General features: G+C 26.9%; 3 protein-coding genes across 3 annotated transcripts; 2 read left to right on the top strand and 1 right to left on the bottom strand.

Moving 5' to 3' along the window:
• Nucleotides 1-227: 227 nt before the first annotated feature.
• On the top strand, nucleotides 228-2,302 carry LOC134836042 (acyl-protein thioesterase 1). The gene is made up of 4 exons (XM_063851170.1): nucleotides 228-410; nucleotides 493-524; nucleotides 1,037-1,424; nucleotides 1,548-2,302. The coding sequence occupies exons 1-4, from the start codon at nucleotides 354-356 to the stop codon at nucleotides 1,737-1,739; spliced, it is 669 nt and encodes a 222-aa protein (XP_063707240.1). The 5' UTR covers nucleotides 228-353; the 3' UTR covers nucleotides 1,740-2,302.
• An 858-nt stretch (nucleotides 2,303-3,160) lies between these two features.
• On the bottom strand, nucleotides 3,161-5,764 carry LOC134836269 (ribonucleases P/MRP protein subunit POP1). Its single transcript, XM_063851491.1, has 2 exons — nucleotides 5,743-5,764; nucleotides 3,161-5,685 (listed from the first exon to the last, which is right to left on the bottom strand). Exon 2 carries the CDS (start codon nucleotides 5,676-5,678, stop codon nucleotides 3,183-3,185), a length of 2,496 nt encoding a protein of 831 aa, XP_063707561.1. The 5' UTR covers nucleotides 5,679-5,685; nucleotides 5,743-5,764; the 3' UTR covers nucleotides 3,161-3,182.
• A 10,763-nt stretch (nucleotides 5,765-16,527) lies between these two features.
• LOC134828213 (ATP-binding cassette sub-family G member 1) lies at nucleotides 16,528-23,127 on the top strand. Its single transcript, XM_063841240.1, has 6 exons — nucleotides 16,528-17,030; nucleotides 20,111-20,240; nucleotides 20,408-20,946; nucleotides 21,702-22,172; nucleotides 22,229-22,485; nucleotides 22,540-23,127. The coding sequence occupies exons 1-6, from the start codon at nucleotides 16,973-16,975 to the stop codon at nucleotides 22,879-22,881; spliced, it is 1,797 nt and encodes a 598-aa protein (XP_063697310.1). The 5' UTR covers nucleotides 16,528-16,972; the 3' UTR covers nucleotides 22,882-23,127.
• Nucleotides 23,128-23,427: the final 300 nt, after the last annotated feature.

The following is a 23,427-nucleotide window of genomic DNA, read 5'->3' as shown; positions in this document are numbered from 1 at the left end:
AAATAAATTCGCGCCATCTGTGCTTGAGCTTTTTACTCATTTATCACTTTCATTCGTCTCAGAAGTGTTGACTACTGTATCACGGCGAACAACAAACTCCGGCGTGGGTTGCGATCGCCGGACGATTTTTGAATTAGCGTGCTCACAAATGGATACCCCAGGCGATCGGCGATTACAACCCACGCCGGAGTTTGTTGTTCGCCGTGATACAGTAACATCTCTGAGACGAATGAAATTGATAAGTTGAAGTTGGATTTCAGAAAAAAAAATCTCTCTCCGCCGCAAAACATAAAGGATTAAAAAAACTTTCATTGCAACATTGACGATAGCAAGGCGATAAAATAGGTAACGAAATGTCTTCGACGGTAGCTCCGGTGATCATTCAAGCTGCTGCCAAACATACGGCGACTGTAAGTATTTTTCTTTCGCAGCTTCCTCGCATCATTAATTAACTCGAATTTCCCAAAATTTACATTTATTTTATCATTTTAGCTAATTTTCTTCCATGGACTCGGCGATACCGGGTGAGTTTTACGCATTTTCATCAATAAACAATCAATTTTGGCACGGATTCAAGAGATTTTTATATGACTCGAATTGGGGAGAGACATTTTTCCGATAGAAAGAAAGGCTTTGATATCAGTAATTAATCGATTTTTGTGATAATCAAAAGTTGAGAAGGTCACGCGTGGGAAAAACATGATTATTATTCTTACAATGCACAACACAACAAGAGTAATTTTCCGTTTTTCCTGCATCTACGTCACAATTTGTACATGGGGAAACGTGAAAAATCAATAAACCATTTTTGTACGACGATGCGACACTCGAGCATAAGATTTATGTTGCATTGTTTATTTATTTATTTGTTGTTGGGAGGCAGAGATGGATCATTTTGGGGACATTTTCAAGGCAAAAATTCCTTAAAATTTAAAATTTGCTCATTTTGGATTAAAAAAATATTTTTTTTTTAACTAAATTTTTAAAAATAATTCAAAACAGAACAAAAACTTACCTTTTTTTTCTCTTTTTTTAGACATGGATGGGCAAGCACAATTGCGGCAATCCGTACACCCAACATGAAAGTCATTTGCCCGACAGCACATGCAATTCCCGTTTCGCTAAATGCCGGTTTCCGCATGCCAAGTTGGTTCGATCTGAAGACTTTGGACATTTCGGGGCCCGAAGACGAAGATGGCATCAAAGCAGCTGCAAAAATGGTCCACGAAATGATCACGAAAGAGGTTGGCGAAGGAATCCCGTCGAACAGAATCATGTTGGGCGGCTTTTCGCAGGGAGGCGCTCTCGCATTGTACTCGGCATTGACATACGCTGAACCGCTTGCCGGCGTCATGGCACTTTCATGTTGGCTCCCGTTGTACAAAACTTTCCCACAATCACGAAAATGTCCTGATACGACTCCGGTATGTTTGAAAAATTTAATTTTTCTTTAAAATTTGTTCTAAAAATTAAATTTTTCTTTAAAATTTTTTCTAAAAATTAAATTTTTCTTCAAAATTTTAACTAAAAAAAATATTTTTTTTCAGATCTATCAAAGTCACGGCGACTGCGATCCCGTTCTACCCTACAAATTCGGTCAATTATCTTCCACACTCTTGAAGTCCTTCATGAAAAATTCCGAATTTGTCACGTATCGCGGACTAAGTCACTCGAGCTCCGAAGAGGAATTGGCTGACATGAAGAAATTCATCGAGAAACACGTGCCGTTGACACAGTAAAATTGCGTGTTTGCTTGTTTTTTTGGATCATAAGTGAAGAAAAGGAGCTTGACAATTACAAAAGATGAGGAAAGTCCGCAAAACACACAAAAAACCACACTTTTATGTGATAAACGTGTTATACATATTTAACTCAACTAAAAATTAAAAAAAAATAATAACGTACTAAAAAAAATCAAAACTCAAGCAAAAAAAATTAGAAAAAAATAATTTTTCTTCAGTTATCGTCCACAAAAGGCAAAGCAAACGTATTCTATGAAGTTTTCCATTCTAAAAAAAAATTCTTTCATTTTTTTGCAATTTTTAATATTAAATTGCACTTTTTGGTATGCGGTTTTCGTGAAAAAAAAAATATTGGAAAAAAATATATATTTGTAGTGGTTTTAAAAAAAATATTAAAAATTATTAATATGAAAAATTGTAAAATTCAATCAAATTAGTGTACAGTCGAGACTGCCAATGGCGAACTTGATTAAAAAAAATAAAAACGAATAATTTAGCACCTTAAAATTGATATTTTTTATTAATTTTAAGCCCAAAATTGAAAAAATATTCATTTTAAAATTGATTTCTGTTCATATTCGGTCGATATTTATTTTTTTTTTAAAATAAAAAAATATTTAGGCCATTCCAAATTTTTTTTTTTGAACCTTTTGTCGAAAATCCAATGGCCAAAATAAAAAAAAAGTTAAAAATTTCATCAAAATTGACCGTTTTTTGGTCTTTTTTCATATTTTCAAGTAATTTTCAAAAAAAAAATTTAAAAAAATTTAATTTTTAAGAATTTTTGTATTGAAAATCGAAATTTAACATCTTCTATAAAAATTTTTTCAACAAAATTATTTTTTAAAATTGTTTTCATAAAAATTATTTTTTAAAATTTATTTCATAAAAATAATTTTTTAAAATTTTTTCCAAAAAAAATATTTTTTAAAATTTTTTTTAAAAAAAATATTTTTTAAAATTTTTTTAAAAAAAATTATTTTTTAAAATTTTTTTCAAAAAATTTATTTTTTAAAATTTTTTCCAAAAAAAATATTTTTTAAATTTTTTGACAATTATTTTTATGAAATTTTTTTGTTAAAATTTTAAACTTGAAATACTCTGATATTAATTTTAAATTATCAAATCTCAATATAATGACCATAAAAAACCAAAATATTCAAAAATTGTTTTTTCAAAAATAAAAAAAAAAAAAAATTCAAAATTTCAAAAAAGATCAATAACTTTCATATTTTGTATGAAAAAATATTTCAAAAATTTTTTTTTATTTTTTTGCCCCCTCATTTTGAAAAAAAGTTCAAAAAAAATTGGAGCGGCCTAAATTAATTTAAAAATTCTTTTAAACCAAAATTTACCTCCCAAACTAATTTTTGCTCGTATAAAAAATTAATTTTTCAAATAATTTCATAAATGCAATTTTTTTATTTTTTTTTTTAATTTTCAACTTTCATTTAAACAAATTGTCGCAAACCGATAATTTCTCGTTTTTGTTCCTCTCACCAAACAAACTAATTTTCCCTTATTTACAGCTTTTAGCAACTTTTCCAACCCATTCGCCGCAACATATCCGATTCCCGTGACTTTTCCTTCTGACAACGTAAACCCCGATGTCGTCACATATCCAATTGTTTCTCGACTGCACTGATTCCTAATCGACGGAAAATTATCTGGCAGCCACAATTGACACATTTTCTTGAAATGCGACGCGCAAATCCCTTGAGTATCTGCTTTGGCGCATTTTAATCTGACACTCGAGGTAAGTTGTAGTCGTCTCTTTGCTCGAACTCTTCTGCTTCGGAGACGTTTAAGAAGTTTTTGATGTTGAAGTTTTAAAGTTTTTCGCTCTTTTTCGTGTTCATCACTCCTTAGAGGTTCAGAATAGACAGGAACGTGATCATTTAACCGCAATTTTGTGATATTCATGCGTTGATCTTGTCGTTTTGGGATACAAATGAGCGAAAAATCACCCGGATTTCCATGAGTCAGCATCGTAAGCTTCACCGGAATCAACATATTTGGCTTTAAATCTGCTGATGCGATGTTAAAACGACGTTTCATGGCATTCCCAACGATGCTTAAAGTATTTTTGTCTCTCAAAACGTGCCAATTTTCCTCTTTGTTGTCCCAATCTTCGAGTAATTGCTTCCACGGCGCTTTAAAAGGCTTCGCAATCGCAAGTTTTGTGTAATTTATTCGATGATTCGGAGGTTTTTTGAAGTATTTCAGCAAAAGTTCACGTTGAACACGATCAGCTTCCTTCTTTCCAGCGACAGAATCCGGTTCAAAACACTCCCGACTGAATTCCTTGCGAAACGAAAGCGTTTCTTTGACACCTCCAGCTCGAGCGCCCGCTGCTATTAGATTCAGCCACACCGATAATCCATATCCGACGGGTACAATGACGTCATAACCCGAACCTAATCCGATTTTTTTGCCGAAATCTTGATTTCCGGGACGTTGAATGACGATCAAAGGCACGGGTTGAAGGGAATTTTCGAAATTTGCTGCTTCGCCGGGTACGAGAACTTCTTTGCTGCGTTTCTGGTTGATCTCGTGCGTTGTTAACATGTCGGAAAGGACTCTGGTTCGTACTTCAGAGCTCCATAAAGGCGATTCAGGAAGACTTTTTGGAAGTTCACGCGGAGGACCGTTCATCACAAAGCCCGTATCTAACGTCGGGAGGGCTTTCATCCGTTTTGGGGCGCGATTTAGACGTGGATCGATGACATTTAAGGCAATTACGATGAACGGATCAAGTTCTGAAGGAGATGTTACTTGATCCAAAGACTGCCAATACTTGACTTGAGCTTTGTGGGATTTTTTAAAGGCGGGATTTTGCTTTGAAAAGTCATTAAACCATGAATTTTGCTCAGAATTTGATGAATTTTCGTAATTTTTTAGAGCTTTAAACAACACTGCATGCGATAAAGGACCCGTAAGTCTAAAACGATTAATTGTATCTTTCAAAGATTTCACTCGAACGCCTGAATTTTCATTTTTATATTCTGGATTTCGTGTTTCCGCGTGATTTTTTGTCACAAAATTCAGTTTGTCAGCTTTTTTCGTGCTATTTTTCGACTTTTGAGATGAAGTTTCATCGACATCCATGGAAGTTTCTTCATTATTTGGACCAGAATCGACTATTTTAAGGTCAAAAAGTTTAACGAGCTCGTCTAAAACGTCATTGAAGAAGCTTGGATGGACCCAAATCCATAAAATTCTGCTTTGGGAGTCACTTTCTGGGCGCCAAATGAACGAAACTCGCCCAATTACGTTGTTTGGATACGAATCTGCCTTAAAAATATCAACATTGCCTTCACGATTTCCTCTAATGAACGCATTTGCGGTTATCGTTAATCCACAATTTTGACTGCAAATCCTCCGGAAGCCCGTTTTTAATGTTTCAAAGTCACCTTCGACTTCGATGCACCCATAAAACGAAATATCTTGCGCCAAACAATGCTTTGCTACTGCTCGATACGCTGCTCTTCCCGCACGATCGCATGGAGTCCACGGAATTTTGTATCCCCAAAGCTCTCTGACATGAAAACGCTTCGCATGCCAAATGTGCGTCTCGAGCCAAACATTTTTCCGCATCCGTCGCGCATAATCTCGCAACAAATTGCTCGGGCGGCGGCGATATTTCCGACTCGGGCGTTTATTTTTCACCGGAGCACCGCTTTTGCTCATTTGTGCAATGTGAATTTCGCGATAACGACGCGGCAGGCGTTTCGGGTTTTGTGTCATGGCACGTCGTCGCATGCGATTTGGCATCATTTGGTGCATGATTTTGTTGTTTTGCGGATTGTTGATGCTGTGAATGAGCTCTTTGATTTCCTTGATGTGAGCGGCGGCGAAACTTTGGGCCGAAATTGTGTCGGGAAGTTTGATGTTGCCGCCCAATGAGGCGTCGTATTGCATTTTGTCAGAGTCCATTTTGAAGCTGAAATTGATTTTTTTTATTAATTAAAGGGAAATTCGAGAGAAAATTCGAAATTACCTGAGAATGAAGAAGAAGAAACAATAACACGCCGGTTTGTTTTGAAATTTTTGTTCTACTTCCCGCCGCATTTCCGCTTTGGTGGCGACAAACAGGATATTGACAACGTGCTTGTAGCGCCATCTTCCGGCTTATCACTTTCATACGACTCAATTCGCATGAATACTTTTTGAACAGAATTAGGTGTGAAATCCGTTAAAAAATGAAAAAAAAAATTTTTTTGATTTAAAATTAATTAATTTACTAATTAAAAATTTAAAAAAAAAAAATGAAAAATAATCAAAAAAAAAATAATTAATAAAAATATTTAAAAAAAAAAAATTAATTTAATTTAAAATAATAAAAATTAAAAAAATTAGGAGAAATTCTTTAATTAAAAAAAAATATTTATTTAATTGTTTTAAATTATTTATTTTTTTTAGTTCAAATTTAATAATTGATTTATAAAAACTATTGAATAAATTATTAAATCATTTAAATATTAATTTCAAAATTAAAATAAAATATTATTATTTACAAAATTATTAAAACAAAATATTTCATTAAACCATAAAATATTAAAATTATTAAATTATGAATTTCATATTTTTTTTTGTATTTTAATTAATTAAATTTATTTAAATTAACTGTTTTTATTAATTTTAGTTAAAATTATATTATTATTAAAAACTAATTTTTTAATTATTTATTTTTAATTGTTTCATTTTTTTAATAAATTTTTATTCAATTTAAATAAAAAAAAATTATTAAACTTTAATTAATTTAAATTTAAATTTTATTTAATTTTTTAATTAAATTATTTTTTATATTTATTTATGAATTTTAAAGAAAATTTTTAAAACCATATTTTTTTAATTTTTTTTCATATTAAAAGTCATTATCCTCCAATAACATTTTTATTTTATCAAAAAACAAAAAAATCGACTTTGTCTCTTAATCATTGTCACTTAATTTAATCCTCACTATCAAATATTTCACTCAACTTTCAACAAATAAATTTTTCACGCGCTCTCTTCATTGTTTTCTCACACTGCCTTTATGATTTTCCGTCTTGCAATCTTCCGACATGCAATACAAACAATAAATAAAATACAAAAAGAGAGAAATAAATAAATAAAAAAAAATTAAAACATCATAGGAACACATATCGTTCGTTCATTACTAAAAAACATATGATTCGTCGTTCATCGTGCAAAAACGCCGAACGTAACGCTCTCATAGAACAGAAGCTTCTGAGGCACATGTACTTAAATATTATTATTATAATGTGCTAAAAGTGTAGTGCGAGTAAAGTGTAAATAAATTTTCATTTCAGTTTACAATTAATCGTCGCACTGACCGGTTGTTCAAAAAAAAACTTAATTTTTTTACCGTGAAGGGAATTATCGGAATAAATTAATTTTAATGTGAATTATTTTAAAAAGTGATTTTTTTAATAAAAAAAAATATTTAAAAAAAATAAAATATTATTAAAAAAAATAATAATAATTAATAAATTAATTAGTTTTATAAAAAAAAATACATGAAAAAATTTCCCATATAATTAATTAAAATAAAAAAATATAATAAAAAATTAAAAGAAAAAAAATAATTAATAACAATTAATATATAAATCAAACATATTATTAAAAAAATATAAAAACAATAAAAAAAGTGTAAGTGTTATATTTCTTTTACATTTTTTTGTGAAATTCAACTATAAAGTTACTTTATTTACACGCGTTGTTAACAACCATTCATTATTTGTATTTTTTTGCAATTTAAATTATTTAAAAAAAAAAATTTTTTTGTCAACGTCATACAAACAAATAAAAAAAAAATACAAATTAGAACATTATTTTGTATTGTTTTATAAATATTTATTTACAATAAATTAATTATTAACATATACAAAAAAAAACTCACTATTGCGATAATTCACGTAAATGTCTGTAAAAAATGCTCGGAACTTTACAATTTTTACAAAATGGAAAATTGATGTCAGTGTCAAGTCAAGCGTTTATATTGGAAAATACATTTGTTTGTTATTTTATTTATTTAATTGGAGTAAGGTACAATTGAATAATTTAGTGATAAAAAATGTTGAAATATGGTGCAATATTTGTTAACAAGTTGAAAATCAGCTGTTCAATAAAAAATTATTTAGCACAATAAAATTATAAAAAAAAACATAAAAAAGTAATAAAATTGCAATAAATAAAAAAAATGATTAAAAATTAATACTTTTAAATTATAAAAAATATTTTATGACAATTAATCTCAAATAAAAAAAAATAAAATAAAAATTATAATAATTGGGTACAAAGAACAACAAAGAACTCGTCACCCAAAAATGAATCATCTTAAAAAATTAATCAGATTTTTTTATTATAATTTTTATTGCTTGTCATTTGATTCCCTTTAAATAAATTAAACGGGAAAAATCAGATCAAAGTCCAAGAATGAATCTTTATAAATTATTATTTTAAAATGAAAGACAGACATTTTACTCCAATGGCAACAATCCAGCAAGAAAAAAATTGATTCTGTTGCTGTTCGTATTTTTCTTTCAATTATTATTATTTTAACATAAAACATTGAATTAAGTGACAAAAAAATGGAAAAAGTTGTATGAAAATCTTCATGATTTGTTTAAAAAAAAAATTTTTTGGAAATGATCCAAAAATTAGTGACAGTTGCCATCGCGTCGTATTTTTTCGTGTGTGTTTGTTTGCGTGAAAAAACATGAATATAAATTTCGCTATAAATGAATCACGTTCGTCGTAGACTACGTCAAAAAACTTTTTTTTACTTGTTTTTACTTTCCAGATGGCTCGTGTCTGTCTCCTGACGATTATTTGTCATTAAATCAGCGTGAAGGTTTGTTTTTTGCCTGTTGCACGTCGAGCGAGGATTTTTCCGTGTCTTTAGAAACCGCAGAAAAACAAATCTTGTTTATTTTATTGCGCTTTTATGTTTTTGTTTGTTCTCGCGTATCACAAAAAAAAATAATAAAAAGGGTTAAAAGTGACAAAGGTTCGTATTTCGAAAGTTGAACCTACAAAAAATTATTTTTTGTAAAAAATATTTTTTTAAGACTTGTTGAGCTTCTTCTTCTTAGTAAAAAAGTTATGTTAACATGCACATTTTTTTTATATTACATCAAAACAAAACCATACAAGTTTTTTTAATTCAACTTAACGCTTGACGACTCTCTTTTGATATTTGTGCGATTTGGAAGTGTTTCAAGCGCAATTTTATTTTTCTCTCAGAAGCGGAGATATGGTCTATGGATTTTTGATAAAAAAAAAATATGAAATGAATTAATAAACCTAAACCATTAATTGGGCAATTAACCATATTGATACTTAAGACGTCGCGAGAACCCTTCATGACTAACATCTACGTGATTTTAGTTTTATTATATAATCAAAAGAACCCGAGAATCTTCAATTATTTCATATAGAATTTACCTGAAGACGCGTGTGAAGATTATTTCCTCTCTGCGGAATCAACGAATAGACAAAACACGTCTCAAAACTTGTAATTAACGTTTTCATGCGAAACTCGACAGTTCGCTGATAAAAAAAATCACGATTTTAATTTTGTTGCTTAATTATCGGTGACGATAATCGTGAAGGTCCAGAATTTTTTTTTTAAATTCTTCAGAACAAAGTTTAATTGAATAGAACTTTATTTGATTAAAGTCCAGTTTGCATTATTTGTTTGCTACAAATTCAAATCATTACGCTAAACGTGACTTTCTTATCATTTTTTAGTAAACTGAGTCATTATTTTAAACAAAAATTATTTTTTTTTTAAATTAATAAAAAATCGATCGGATTTTATGTTGTCTGTCTGTTTCTAACGATTTTCATTTGGAATAATTTTTTTGTGTTTGGTATTGAAAAAAAAATTAACATAAGAAAATATGAACTTTTTTAAAAATCTATAAAGTTGAATACAGTAAGATCCTTTGATTGATATTTCAATTTAAGTATCGAAGAGGTCGATGTTATTTATATTATGAAAGCTAAAGAACTTTACTTTTGGTCAAATTGTTGATCACGACTGTTGTGTTTTATTCTATTCTGTTGGAATATTTTTTTTCTCTATAGATCAATGTCGTTGGTCTGTTTCCTTCGTTGGGTGAAATTCTTCTTTGTGAATTATATCAAAACATTCTTAAAAGAAGCAGTTTAGAGTATCTTGCAGTATACCAAATACCATAACATCCAAATTTTTGTTCAAGTATTCCCATATTGCTTTCGGTTCGCTCATGATTCTTATGACTTGTAAGCCTTCCTTAATTTCGCTATTCAGTTCTTTTATATTATTATTTGTTTTTGCAAGGAAAATTTTAAAAATACATGAAAAGTCTAAAAAAAATTAAAAAAGAATTATTTTGAAAAATAAATAAAATTTTTTATACTTACCTTCCATAGCTAAAATGCGCTCAAGTCTTCGTCTCCATTTCTCGACAACTTTCACATTTGAATTCATGTCACCCACAGTTCACGGTTTTGAAAGTGAAATACTTTTGAATTCGTCATTGAACCTTAATCCAATCAATACAGCTTAGTTCGTGATGAAACATTCTAATCTTTTAAGCTTAATTCGACGTTTTGCAACTGATAACTTTCTGGTCAATGTCTAGTTCGCACAAGCTTCTCCTCCGCTTAGAAATTGAAATTAAAGTCAATTAAAGTAAACAAAATCTAAATTTCCATTTTTATGAATTCATTATCAGAATCTGTCGTTTTTAGTGCGAAGCTTGTCAATAAAGTACTTTTATCTCTAATAAATTGCCAATAATTGACATTCGAATACAAATGCGAACAAAATGAGAAACATTGAAAGAATTAACCACAATAATTGATTTACTTCAGTTGCTCAGCAAAATTCCCCTTTACTTGGCAAGAAATAACAAAAAATTCAGGGCAAATACTTTGGAACGATCTCTCATGAGTATTTCCTGAATTGATAATTAATTTGTTATTCATCTCTCGATGAATATGGAGGAGTTTTCAAGATTTGCATTTTTAACGTTGAAATTCTTCGGCATCAAGCGTCTCACGTTTTGCGACAATTTCGCGCAAAAAAGAATGATTTATTTCGTGCGGTTTGACCCTCGTTGACATTCGCAATTAATTGTATGTAAATTTTTCGACTGTACCAACAATAAAAATGATAAATAGACCATTATTTTAATCAGTTTTTAATCGTAAAGTTTTCACCCGCGAAATGATATTTAGCTCTTTGGATTAATGACAAGGGCTTTATTTCCTGGAAGCTGAATAATTATTGGACAATTTAAAATTTTAATTTTTTTTTATTGCTGCGATTTTTAAGCACGTTCATGTGATGAAAAATTACTTATCACGTGAAGTCACCTTGAAAAAAAAATAAAATGTAGAATTTTGTGATGATAAAAATATTTACGTGAAAAATATTATTACTTTTTTACGTGATAAAAACTAAATTAACAGATTTTTTTTTATTTTAAAAAAAGTGTTAATTTTTTTTATTAAATAAATGTCTTATAAAAAAATGTCTTAATAAAACCATAAAAAAATACAAAAATTTTCCATTGAATCAAAGCCATTTTTAAGTTTTCCATTATAAATATATAAAATTAGATAATAATAATTATTTTGTGCAAATCAAGGTTATTCAATACCGCTTTATAGACCATTTAGCGTGAAAATTGCACACCGTTTTATATGTGAGTTTATATATGAGGCAGATGCAATGTGAAAAAATGTTTTATTCTCAAAAAAAATATTATGAAAAAAATTAAATATAAAATGAATAAATTAAATTAAATCAAAAAATTAAAAATATTTTTGTTTTTATAAAAGTAGATTTAAAAAAATAAAAATTATTTAAAAATTAAATAAAAAAAAATTAAAAAAAAAAATAAATAAAAATTAATTTTAAAAAAATATAAATTAATTTTTAAAAAAAATTTAAAATTAATAAATATTTAATTAAAAAAAAAAAAAAATAAATTTTTAAATAATAATTAATTAAATAAAAAAAAATAATATTAAAAAAAAAATTATTTTAAATTAATTTAATAAATAAAAATTAATGAAAAAAAATAAATAAATAATAATTTCAAAAAAATTAAAATAATAAAAAAATTAATATTTTTATTTTTTTTTATTAAAAAATATAAAAAAAAATATTAAAATAAAATTTAAAAAATAATTTTTTTGCAACATAAAGCATTTTTTTTCATTGCTTTAGCCTTTAACATTAGAATATATTAATGAAATAAGATAAAATAAAAAAAAATGAATAAAAATCTTACAAAATATAACTACATATATCAATTACATAAACCTGTTCTACATTTACATACACAGTTTATTAACTTCCTTTTTCCTATTTATTTATTCTGTCTCGACAACTCAGGCTACTGAGCTGAACTAATGAAACTTGTAAAATTCTTTTCTATTATTTATTTACTTATGATTCAATACGAACATTTGTAATTCTAGAAATCGATTCTCACTAAATAATTTGCATTCTCGTTGACATTTTCTCGTAAGAAAATTTCTTCTAGAATTCATTTAATTAATCACGGGGTTGAGGTCAATTCAGCAAAACCCGTAATCATAAAAAATGGAAATAAGTTCAATAGTCGCGTTGAAAAATTAAAAATGCATCGTGATGCAACAGAGACACACATAATAACGGTTTAGTCTAAATCAACATTGACCATACCACTTCCATGCGCAAAAAAAAAGTAAAAACATTATACGGAATTCTTGTAAACCTTGACATCGATGGAATTATATTCCGTTCATAAAATTTTTCGTACATTCGCCATGTCTTGTAGCAACATTAGTTTTTTTTTCGTGCACTTTAAGTTGCAGGCATGTGCATTGAATGCGTTCAATTTGCCATATCATTAAATTTATGCGCGCACTCGATCATTAGAAACATTAAAAAAAATTAACTCGCCATCTCATTATCTTACATTGTAAGTTCATTCGCACGTCGTCGTACACTTAAAAGGTTCATTAACAGCCAATTTTTGTGTTGCATAACTTTTTTTTTCTTTGTTGCAATGACATTTCCGAACCGTGTCCGAAACACTTATTTAATATTTCCGCTGAACTTTAATCCGAATAATTTTCGCACTTTTGCGATTTTTTTTATTGACTTGATTAATTAACGGTCCGTGAATGAACTTTTAACATTTTTATGATTTTTTTGTCACGAATCTAGGTCATGAATTTCCCGAAGCGCGAGAAGTCTCGGATTTCATTGAAACAGATGTCGAAAAAAATAAAATTTGTTTACAGAAAAAACAATTGTTTTTATTACGTAAATGAGAATCGAGTCGCTTTCAATGGAAATTTATGCAAAGTAGTGCGTCTCGTATAAAGAAAAAAAAAATGATGAACACGCAAAAAATTAAAACAATTAAACTTTTGTGACGCACTCGAGATTTTTTTGTCTAACGAAAAAAAAAATAAAAAAACAATAAAATGAGTAAAAATAGAAAATTTCCATGTAAAAGTTCTAAATGAGTCGAAAATGAGCACATATGTCAAATATCGTTCCGCATCGTCAACATCACAATTAAAAAATTAATGCAAAATGACTCGTAGGACGTTAAAGAATGCAACAGAACGCGATAAAAAAATAGCAAAAGCCGGTTATGATAATTTCTGTTCGTTTATTTCTTTGACTCGTAATTCAGAACTCGTTATCGCCACTCCGCCGCTAACTAAGAGCTTATCGTTTTACATAGCACGTAAAAGTTGCATCAAATCTAATAAATAATAAGGTCAAATATGGAACAAAATTATCTCGTCCCAATAATTTTTTTTTAATTAATATTTTTTAAACTAATTTCTAAGTTGTGTGAGATGATGACTACTTTTAGTTTGTAATTAAAAAAATATTTCAAGGTGAAGTTTTGTTGCGTAAAATATTTTTTCATATGTTCTTAGTAGAAAGAATGTTGTTTTTATTTAGTGTCTTTTCAGTAGCAAAATAGCTCAAAAGTGTTGTTTGTTTTGAATAAAAAAATCGTAAAAAATATAGCAAAAATTTGCATTAAAACTGAAACTGATATTTTGATGTTCGTTTAAAATTTGTGAATTTAATTTAATTTTTTTTTTAATTCAATAAAATAAAAAATAAAATAACAAATAAAATTAAATTTAAAAAATTTAAAAAAAAATTAAATTAATTGAATAAAAATATAATTTTAATAAATCATTTTTTTTAAATTTTTATAATGGAATAATTAATTTTTTAATTTTCAATTTAAATAAAATTTAATTAATAAATTTTAATTTTTGATTTAAAATTTAATAAATAAAAAATTAATTAATTAAATAAATAAAATTATAAAATTAATAATTATTATTAAATTTAATTAATAAATAAAATTAAAATATAAATTAAAATAATTTAACTATTTATTAAAAAATTAAAATTTATTAATTAAATTAATTTTAAATAAATTAAACAATTATATTTAAATTTTAATTAACATTAATAATTTTAATTTAATTTTTTTTTTTTTTAATTTTTTTTTAAATTTAATTAAATTAATTATATTTTAAAAAATATTTTTAGTTGTTTAAATTTTCAACTTAAAAAAATACGCTCAATTTCTGTAAAAAAATTTTTAAAAATATTTTTCTCATACAAACATAAATTAATATTGAATGCACTTTAATTGTTGTGCAATAAAGAATTGATTGCTATAATCACATGAATTTATTTATCTCAACAGAATTCATTTGAAACGAGTTTTCAATACTCACAAGAACTCGCCATCCATCGAGAACGCTCCAAGAATCATAGATCATTCATTAAAAATCAATGTCAATTACCTTAAACAGACATTTTTAGCATTTTCATGTAAAGACAAAACCAGCTCCAAACACGAAACAGCATCGTAACCATGACACAGAAATCTGCAGAAAAATTATCTTTATAGGTACTTTAACTGTTCATGCTTCTTTGCTTCTTTCTCAACATTTTCATCTTATGAGTCATCCTTGCTTCAAAAGTAGACGCCAGGTATTTTTTTAATTCATTCTGACTTTCAAAATTTATTGAGTTCATTCACTTTTAGCTACGAAGACTGAAAGACAAATAAAACAACACTTGTGTCAACATTTTAAGCGAATTTGATTGATCTACTTCTGTCAATACCTACACTAAAATTTAATTAGGTCTGATCTAAATTCTCGATTTTTTTTGTTAATGGGACTTTGCAAAATTAATTAAGTGTCATTCACTTCGTTTGTTCAACTCACGACGTTTTTTTTTGCCATTTCTGACTTGACAACCATACCCTTCCTTAATAAAACCAGAATTGAGATATTTTTTGTCATTTTTTTTTTAAGTTGTACGAAAAAAAACAGATTATTGTTTGTTCTTCTCATCCGTAATTCGTCGTGCAACTTCCAGTTTGCCTTCGAAATTTAACTGTGTGCTTATGGAGATCAATGCGATTTTATATCGAGATATCTTTGCATGTAGCAACTCAAAAATAACATTCTAGATCGGATTGCATCTTGTTTGTTATTTATATATTCGCTCATGATTTGCTCATCTGCGTGCATTAAATTTCCCTGTGAATTGAAATTTGATGAATTTTACACATTTATTTAAAATTCATTTTTTTAGAATTTTTTAGTTTTAAAAAATTTTTAATAAAAAGTTTCTTAAAAATTTTCTAAAATAAAAATATATAAAAAAAATAAAATACTAAAATTAAATTCAATGTTTAAAAAAATAATTAAAATATTAAAAATTAATTTAATTAAATTTGAAATTATTTAAAATAAAAATAATTAAAAAATAATTTTATTTAAAATAATAATTAAAAAAAAAAATAAAAATTTATTAAAATATTTAGAAAAATTAAATTAATGAAATAAAAACTTTAAATTAAATTAATATTTTTTATCAATAATTTTTTTAAATATTTTTTTTAATTTATTTTTAAATTTATTAAAAAATAAAAAAAAATTAATTTTAATTAATTTATTTTAAAGAATAAAATTAATTTTAAATTAATAATTCAAAAACTTAATTATTAAAAAAAAAAAATTAAATAAAATATTAATTAATTAAAAATAAGAAGAAAATGAAAAAAAACTTTAAATTAAATTATTTTTTTATTAAATTTTTTTTTAATTTTTAATATTGAGAAATTAATTTTCAAAAAATTAATTTTATTTAAAAAAAAAATAATTTTTAATTAATTAATTTCAAATAACAAAATTAATTTAAAAATAATTAAAATATTTAAAATAAAATAATTAATTTAAAAAAAAAAAAAAATTCAAAATTAATTAAAATTAGAATTAATTTAATTTAAATTTAAATAAATTACTCAATTTGAAGGCTTAAAAAATGAATGAGATGATTAAAATTTACTTCTTTTAAACCACAGAGTTCAAGTCAAGATGAAACCTTAATACGTGCAAATGCAAAATTAATATAAATGATTAATGTTCGCATTCGTGGCAAGTCGCAAAGGGCAATGATCGTGATTTAGAAATAGATTTATTTATTTTTAATAAGTGTTTATTTTTAAGTTTCTGAATGCAATTCGCACGAAAGAAAGAAGAGCAAAAGAGACCGCGTTGATAGATGAATTAAAGATTTCTTCGTTTTCTAGGTAAAAGTACTTAAAATGTTGTTGACACTCGATTCTGATTCAATCTTCGCGCGTCATAGAAACTAATGATTTTGCGAACATTCTAGCCAATCTTGCTTTATTATTATTGAATTGAGTAACTCTTCTTGCGTCACAAAACAGAAACGATCTTCTTCTGCAATGAACACTTGAGGGAACATTCTGATTGATTTTTATCATTAATGAAGTTAATCCCGCCTCCTCATTAAAATAATAAACGATCATTATTTTTTTTGCCTCCTCGGCGATCAGATGATTAATAACAATGTGATAAATTGCATTTAATTTTTTTTTTAATTTTTTTTCATTGCAGATTGTAAAAAAAGTCACCTCTCTACCGTTTATGACATGAAATTATTGTTATTACCGATCATCATCATCATCACAATATAATAATTAAGTAAATAAACAAACACTTTAAACTAAGTCAAGTGACGTTTAAGTGCAGTAATAAATAAAAGAAATGACTGTTTAATGCAAAGTGTGGCATGTCAAGTACTTATTTCAAGAGCGAACACGCACGAAAAATTAACTTATCGAATTTAAGGCGATAATTTCTCAATTAAGATGAAAGACGTCGAGTTTCAGGATGTGGTTTATCGAGTATCACACAAAAGTTCCTTATGTAAGTATTTTTAAAAAATTATTTTTTTTAAGAAAATGTTAAATTTGATCTTAATTTTAAATTTTTTTAAATTAAATTTTTTTAAAATTTGATTTTAATTTTTTTCTTAATTTTATTTTAATTTTATTTAATTTTATTTTTTTTAAATTTAATTTTTAAGAAAATGTGAATCAATTCTATTTCCTGTTATGAAATTCATGAGAATTCTTGGGTAATTTTATGGGAATTCCTGATCTAAAATTTATCATCATTGTGATTCTTGGCACTATTTTTCTTCATACATGATCAGAATTATAATATAAAAATTATTTAAACTCACCGCGGTTTATTCTTTAAAGTATAATAAAGTAATATTACTTCTCGTAATCCCATTTATGAGGTATGATTCAATTTTTCTTCTTTTTTCTCATAAAATGGATTTTTATGTTATTTATCTTTTAAAAATCAGTTTATTTAATTATTTAGATTCTTGAGAAATTTATTTTGCGTCATCGTTTATGATGAATTTTTTGTAAAGATCATCGTGAATAAGAAAAATATTCAGAAAGTAAAGTTAATCAGGTTTAATGATGATAATCAATTTAATAAAAATGTTTAATAAAAAAGATTTAAAATATCTTTTAAAGTTAATTAATAATTTTTCAATAATAAATTTTTTTTTAACGATTTTCATCTTGGAATTTAATCTCGTCATTTTAATAATAAACAAACAAAATTTGAATAAAATTTACGTTTTTGTATAAATTTTAAAAACGTGTGAAATTTAATTGATATTCAGATAAAAATCAGGAATGTTTTATTTTAAAATAATTAACTTAAAATTTTTCTATAATTGAAGAAAAATATTTTCACGAAAAAAATTGCATGAAAGCGTTCTTAACTTTTTTTCAATTGAATTTTAATTCTTATTTTAATAAAAAAAAAATATTTAAAATTGAAATTAAGTTCATCTTCAATTAAAAATTATAAATACAGTTAGTATTGATATTAAAAAATCAATCAAATAAAATTAAATGCAAGATTGATCGATTTGATACAAAAAAAATCTTTCATTTAGCATTTTTCAAGGACAACAACAACTTTATCAATAATTGAATTAAATTAATAACTAATTGAAACAAAATCATTTCACAAAGAGCAGTCAACAACGCAATTGACATCTTCTTGTGTTGTCACTTGTCTAAAGAATCATTTTACACCTCTTGCCTTAATTTGTTTTTATTTGCAAATGTAATTAGTCAAGTTCAATAATAATCGAAAAATCTCGAAAAGACGAAAAGTAGCACTTAGACAAACAATATTTGAAGAATTACTTAACTACCGGCTCTTTCGACAAATATTTATTTATTATTTTTTTCGTCGAAGAATTTTCGAGCAATAAAAGTTTCAACAACGGTTTAATTCGAATTTCATCTCGCATTATAAAAATTTTTCGGTTTCTTTGTACGAAACGAAATTGAAGGTTAAAGAAAAAAATTCTCCCTCCTTAAAAAAAAGCGTAACACAATGAGTTTAAAAAATAATTACAGAATGACGGACAATAACTACAACGCGAGAATATTACACAATAAAATCTAATGCCGAACAAGTAAAATAAGTAAAAAAAGGTTTTGTTAAATTAGGTCAATACAACATTCGAAATGTTTTCCGATTTTGTTCAAATTATTAAATAAATAGTTAAAGTTTAATGCTAATGAACGTGTACATGTTTAAATTTAAATAAAACTTGGATTTTTTTCTTTAAGTTAAAGGGTTAAAGCTAAATTTATAAAAAAATTATTGATTGAAAATTTGGTACGTTCACTAAACGTTTGTAACTAAAGACTTGAACCTTTTGTAAAAAACCCGAGTATGAGTCTCTTTCCTTTAGATTTTTTAACTTCTGTAACATCAAGAAATTTATCAAGTAGTAACTTTTCGCCAATTTGTAACTTGATTCTTTGTTGAAAGGTTTTGACTATTTCTTCCGATAGAATAATATTTTTCTTATTAAGTTTTGATTTCATTTGATCGGCTATTCTCTATTGCTTGTCAAATTTTCTGGTTCATTGAGCCTGGCAGTTTGTTTTGAACTTTCGTATCATTCTTTATATAAATTTTAGTTGCTTTTCAATTTCAGAAGTTATTTTATTAAAACTCTTACTGCTCTCTTCATAGCGCTTTAATAAACAATGTCTGCTTTTGTTTGTAAAAATGTCATAATTTGGTTGAGGAGATGCCGTAGATTTTCTGTTTGTTGCTTTTAAGCAATTATTGCACGCCTGTTCTTCGGCTCAGTTTGTGTTTCGGTAAATTTTTCCTAATTTTGGCATTCATTACATCCATTCAAATTGAAAATTTTTATTTTTTCTCTTCTTCAATTTTTTGTAATAAAAAATTATTAACTATTATTTATTATTATTAATTAAATTATTAATTATTGACTATTGACTTGAAACTTAAAATTTTTACATATTTATTTTTTTTGAAAATTGTTTAGAAATTTTAGAAATTTTTTTGAGAATATTTCATTACGTTGTGAACAACTTTTAATATTTTTAATTTTTAAAAATTTTTGAAATTGGAAATATTTTTGATAATTGTATCAGCCTCATTATTAAATGATTGTTAAAATCATATTTTTATGTCTGAATCTAACACACGAGATACTTTTTTATAAACATTTTTTCATATTTGAAATCATATTTTTCATATTTTTTATATCTGAAAAAAATTTGTTAAAAGTGACCTTCATTAATTTTAAGCCATTTAAAGCATTTTAAACGTCAATCAAAAGGAAGAAGAACCAAAATATAATCATTTATAAAGTTTGAGGAAGACATTTTATTAGAATGATTTTGCAAAAATTAGTCTGCGTTTTTTTTTCTTTAATTGCAGACATAAATGACGCCTTTGATTCGTGTTTGCGACAAAAAAAAAATCTGAAATAAAACATGCACGAGATCAAATTTCTCAGTAGTAACAGGAAATAGTATTATTTCATTCACTTACTTAAATTTGATGAATTCAACGAGATTCTTGACGTTAAATGAACATCTTTATTGTTTTTGATTGCTCTTATCTAATTTTTTCATTTGCAGTTGGTGAACCTCGGATACGAACTTTGCTCAAAAGTGTCAGCGGAACGTTTCGTCATGGCGAACTTTCGGCAATTATGGGTCCCTCGGGTGCTGGAAAAAGTACGTTGCTCAACGCTTTGAGTGGCTTCAAGTAAGTAACGAAGGCGTGTCGAAGACTTCCGTGTTTGTTTTGTCATTTATGCGATAAATTTCAAGTGCATTTATGTCAATATTGGCATCATCATGCGAAAAATCTTTGTCGCACGCGCTTCTGCATGTCACGGTCAATGTCAAATTTCATCTTTTTTCTCTTCACAGAGGCGACGGAGTGCAAGGCACGATTCAAGTGAACCGCAAAACGGCTTGTTACATCACGCAAGAGGATTTGCATCAGCCACTCGTGACGGTAGAGGAAATGATGAAAGTTGCCTGTAAGCTGAAACTCAAGCCGGGTGCCGATCACAAAACAGTTATTAACGAAGTATTAACGAATTTGCATCTGGATCATCGGAGAAATGTGACGGCGGATCGTTTAAGTGGCGGCGAAAGGAAGAGACTTTCGGTTGCGTTGGAATTAGTTTCAAATCCGGGGATATTTTTCCTTGATGAACCAACGAGCGGATTGGATGAAGTAACGGCAGCGCAATGTATCAGGCAGTTAAGGGAGTTGGCGAAACAAGACAGAACTGTCGTTTGTACGATTCATCAACCGTCGGCGGCGATTTTTGCACTTTTTGATCACATTTACATCATTGCGCAAGGGCAATGTGTGTATCAGGGAGCTCCGAAGGCGTTGGTGCCATTTTTAGCGCATGTTAATATTAATTGTCCTCGACATTATAATCCAGCGGATTTTAGTGAGTATTTTTTTACTTTTTTTAATAATTATTAAAATATTTAAATATTTTTATTAATTTGATTTAAATTGCAAAAATTCAATTAAAATAATTAAAAATTAAAATAAAAAAAAATTGACAAAAATTTTTTTTCAACGTTTAAATAATTCAATATTTTGTTCCTTTAAAAATAATTTAAAAAAAATAATTTTTACAAAAATTAAAATAATTTTTTTAAATTTATTTTTTTTTCTATTAATTTTATTTTTCCAAATTATTTTTTTTTTGTAATTTAACTCCTGTTTATTAAATTTTATTATCATTTTATTTGAATATTGAATTTAATTAATATTAAAATTTTTTAAATTTTTTTTATTAATTTTTTTATTTTATTTTTTTTATTAATAATTTAATTTAATTCAATTACATTGAAGTTTAATTTATTTTAAATTCATTTTTATTTATTTTATTTTTTCAGATAATTTATTTTTTTGTGTAATTTATTTTCTGTTTATTTAACATTTTTTTTATTTATTTATTAATTAATTTTTTATTAAAATTAAAATAATTTTTCTATTTTAATTTTTTAATTTAAAAAAAAAATTTAATTTTTTTGATTTTAATTTTTTTAAAATTAATTTTAATTAATTTTTTTAAAATTAAATTTACAATTTATTTATTTTTTTTTTTAATTTTTTTTTTTTAAATAATTTTTTTTTTAAATTTTATTTTTATCGAAATTTTTTAATTTTAATTTTTTTTTCTTATATTTTCAGTCATCGAATTATGTGATAGCGAAGAGAATGAAAAAATCATTCCAACATTTTCGGAAATCTTTCAAAATGGCAAGCTAATATGCACAATTCCGCAAACGATTAACAATTTGGAGCAGCAGCAATACCGAATCAAGCCCGCCCTCACGCACATGGTTATGGAAAAGCAAAAATCCAAAGAAGGCGCTTTAGTACAAAAAATGAAACAAATTACGAAATTCCTGAAAAATGATTCCGCGACATCGGGCATCAAGCAATTCCTCATTCTGTTCAATCTCATGATGCTCAAGACATTCCGCAACAAGACTGCTTTAGTGATCCAGTTGATACATCATTTGCTGTGTGGCTTGTTTATCGGCGTAATTTTCTTCCAGCTTGCCGACGAGGGCGAACGAATGTTCGATCATCTGAAATTTTGCATGGGCGTCGTCTTTTTTACGGTTTATACGCAAATTATGACACCGATATTGAGTTGTAAGTAATTTTTTTAAGTGAAATTATTAAAATTTAATTAATTTGAATAATTTTAGATCCAGCAGAGATAAAAATCGTTAAAAAGGAGTGTTTTAACCGATGGTATGGCTTGGTCCCGTATTATTTGGCACTTACTTTCTCCCGAATTCCATTGCAAGTCACGTTAAATGTCATTTTCTCGTCTCTCGTGTATTGGCTCGCGGGATTGCCGGCAGAATTTTGGCGATTTGTGTGTTTCGCCTGTATTGGAGTCATCGTTTGCTTCGTCGCCGATGGTTTGGGACTTCTCATTGGAGCAACTTTTAACGTCACGGTAAGTTTTTCCTCTGAAAATCATTTAAAAATGTTAAAAATTTTAAAATTTTAGAACGGATGCGCTATTGGTCCAATGTGCATGGCTCCTTTTTTGGGTCTGGCGGTTTATGGATTCGATTTTGCCGATAAAATTCCCTTTTACATGGATATTCTGATGCGTTTGAGTTTCGTACGAGGCGGCGTCGTGTCGTTAGCACTCACAGTCTTCGGTTATGGACGAAAGCAACTTGCCTGCAAAGATATTTATTGTCACTTTGATGATCCGAAGGTGCTTTTGCGATACTTGAGGATCGAAAATCGCTCAGTTTGGGGCGAAATTGCCGTTTTAGTGGCAATTTGTGTGCTTTTCCGCACGTTATTGTACATGAGTTTGCGACGACGATGCTTGGCGTGAACTTTCTTGCCCAAATCTTACCAGAAAAACAAAAAAATCGGGGTGATATTTTTCTTTCGTTAGGTTTTAAGGAAAATTTTACACAAACATGACAATAAAATGCATCGAAATTGCTCAAAAAATTTTGAATTTAACAATCAGTGAGTATCAGTGACTTTCTTTTGAATTAAAAAATTAGAAAAAAAAAATAATTTATCCAATTAATGATAAGGAGTAGCTAAATATATATTTAATTGAAACATTCATTGGTTGTTGAATTTTTTTTTTTAATAATAAAAATAAATAAAATAAGAAATTTAAATAATTTTGTAAAAAACAAACAAGATATTTTTAGTACAAAAACAAAACGTAAAAGGCTCAATATTATTTTTTGAACTCCATTGACGTCAATTAAAAACGTAAAAAGGTAATAAAAAGATAAAATTTAACAAAAATACTTTAGAAAAGAATTTTAGTGAAAAAAAATCACATGACAACGAACTAAAAATGATCGAAAATACTTACAAAGTCCAAAATCATGATGAGTGCAGTAAAATAAAACCGGTT

Source organism: Culicoides brevitarsis, chromosome 1 (assembly GCF_036172545.1).
Source record: "Culicoides brevitarsis isolate CSIRO-B50_1 chromosome 1, AGI_CSIRO_Cbre_v1, whole genome shotgun sequence".
In the NCBI taxonomy this organism is placed as follows: Eukaryota; Metazoa; Arthropoda; class Insecta; order Diptera; family Ceratopogonidae; genus Culicoides; species Culicoides brevitarsis.
This window is presented reverse-complemented; position numbering and strand designations above follow the sequence as displayed.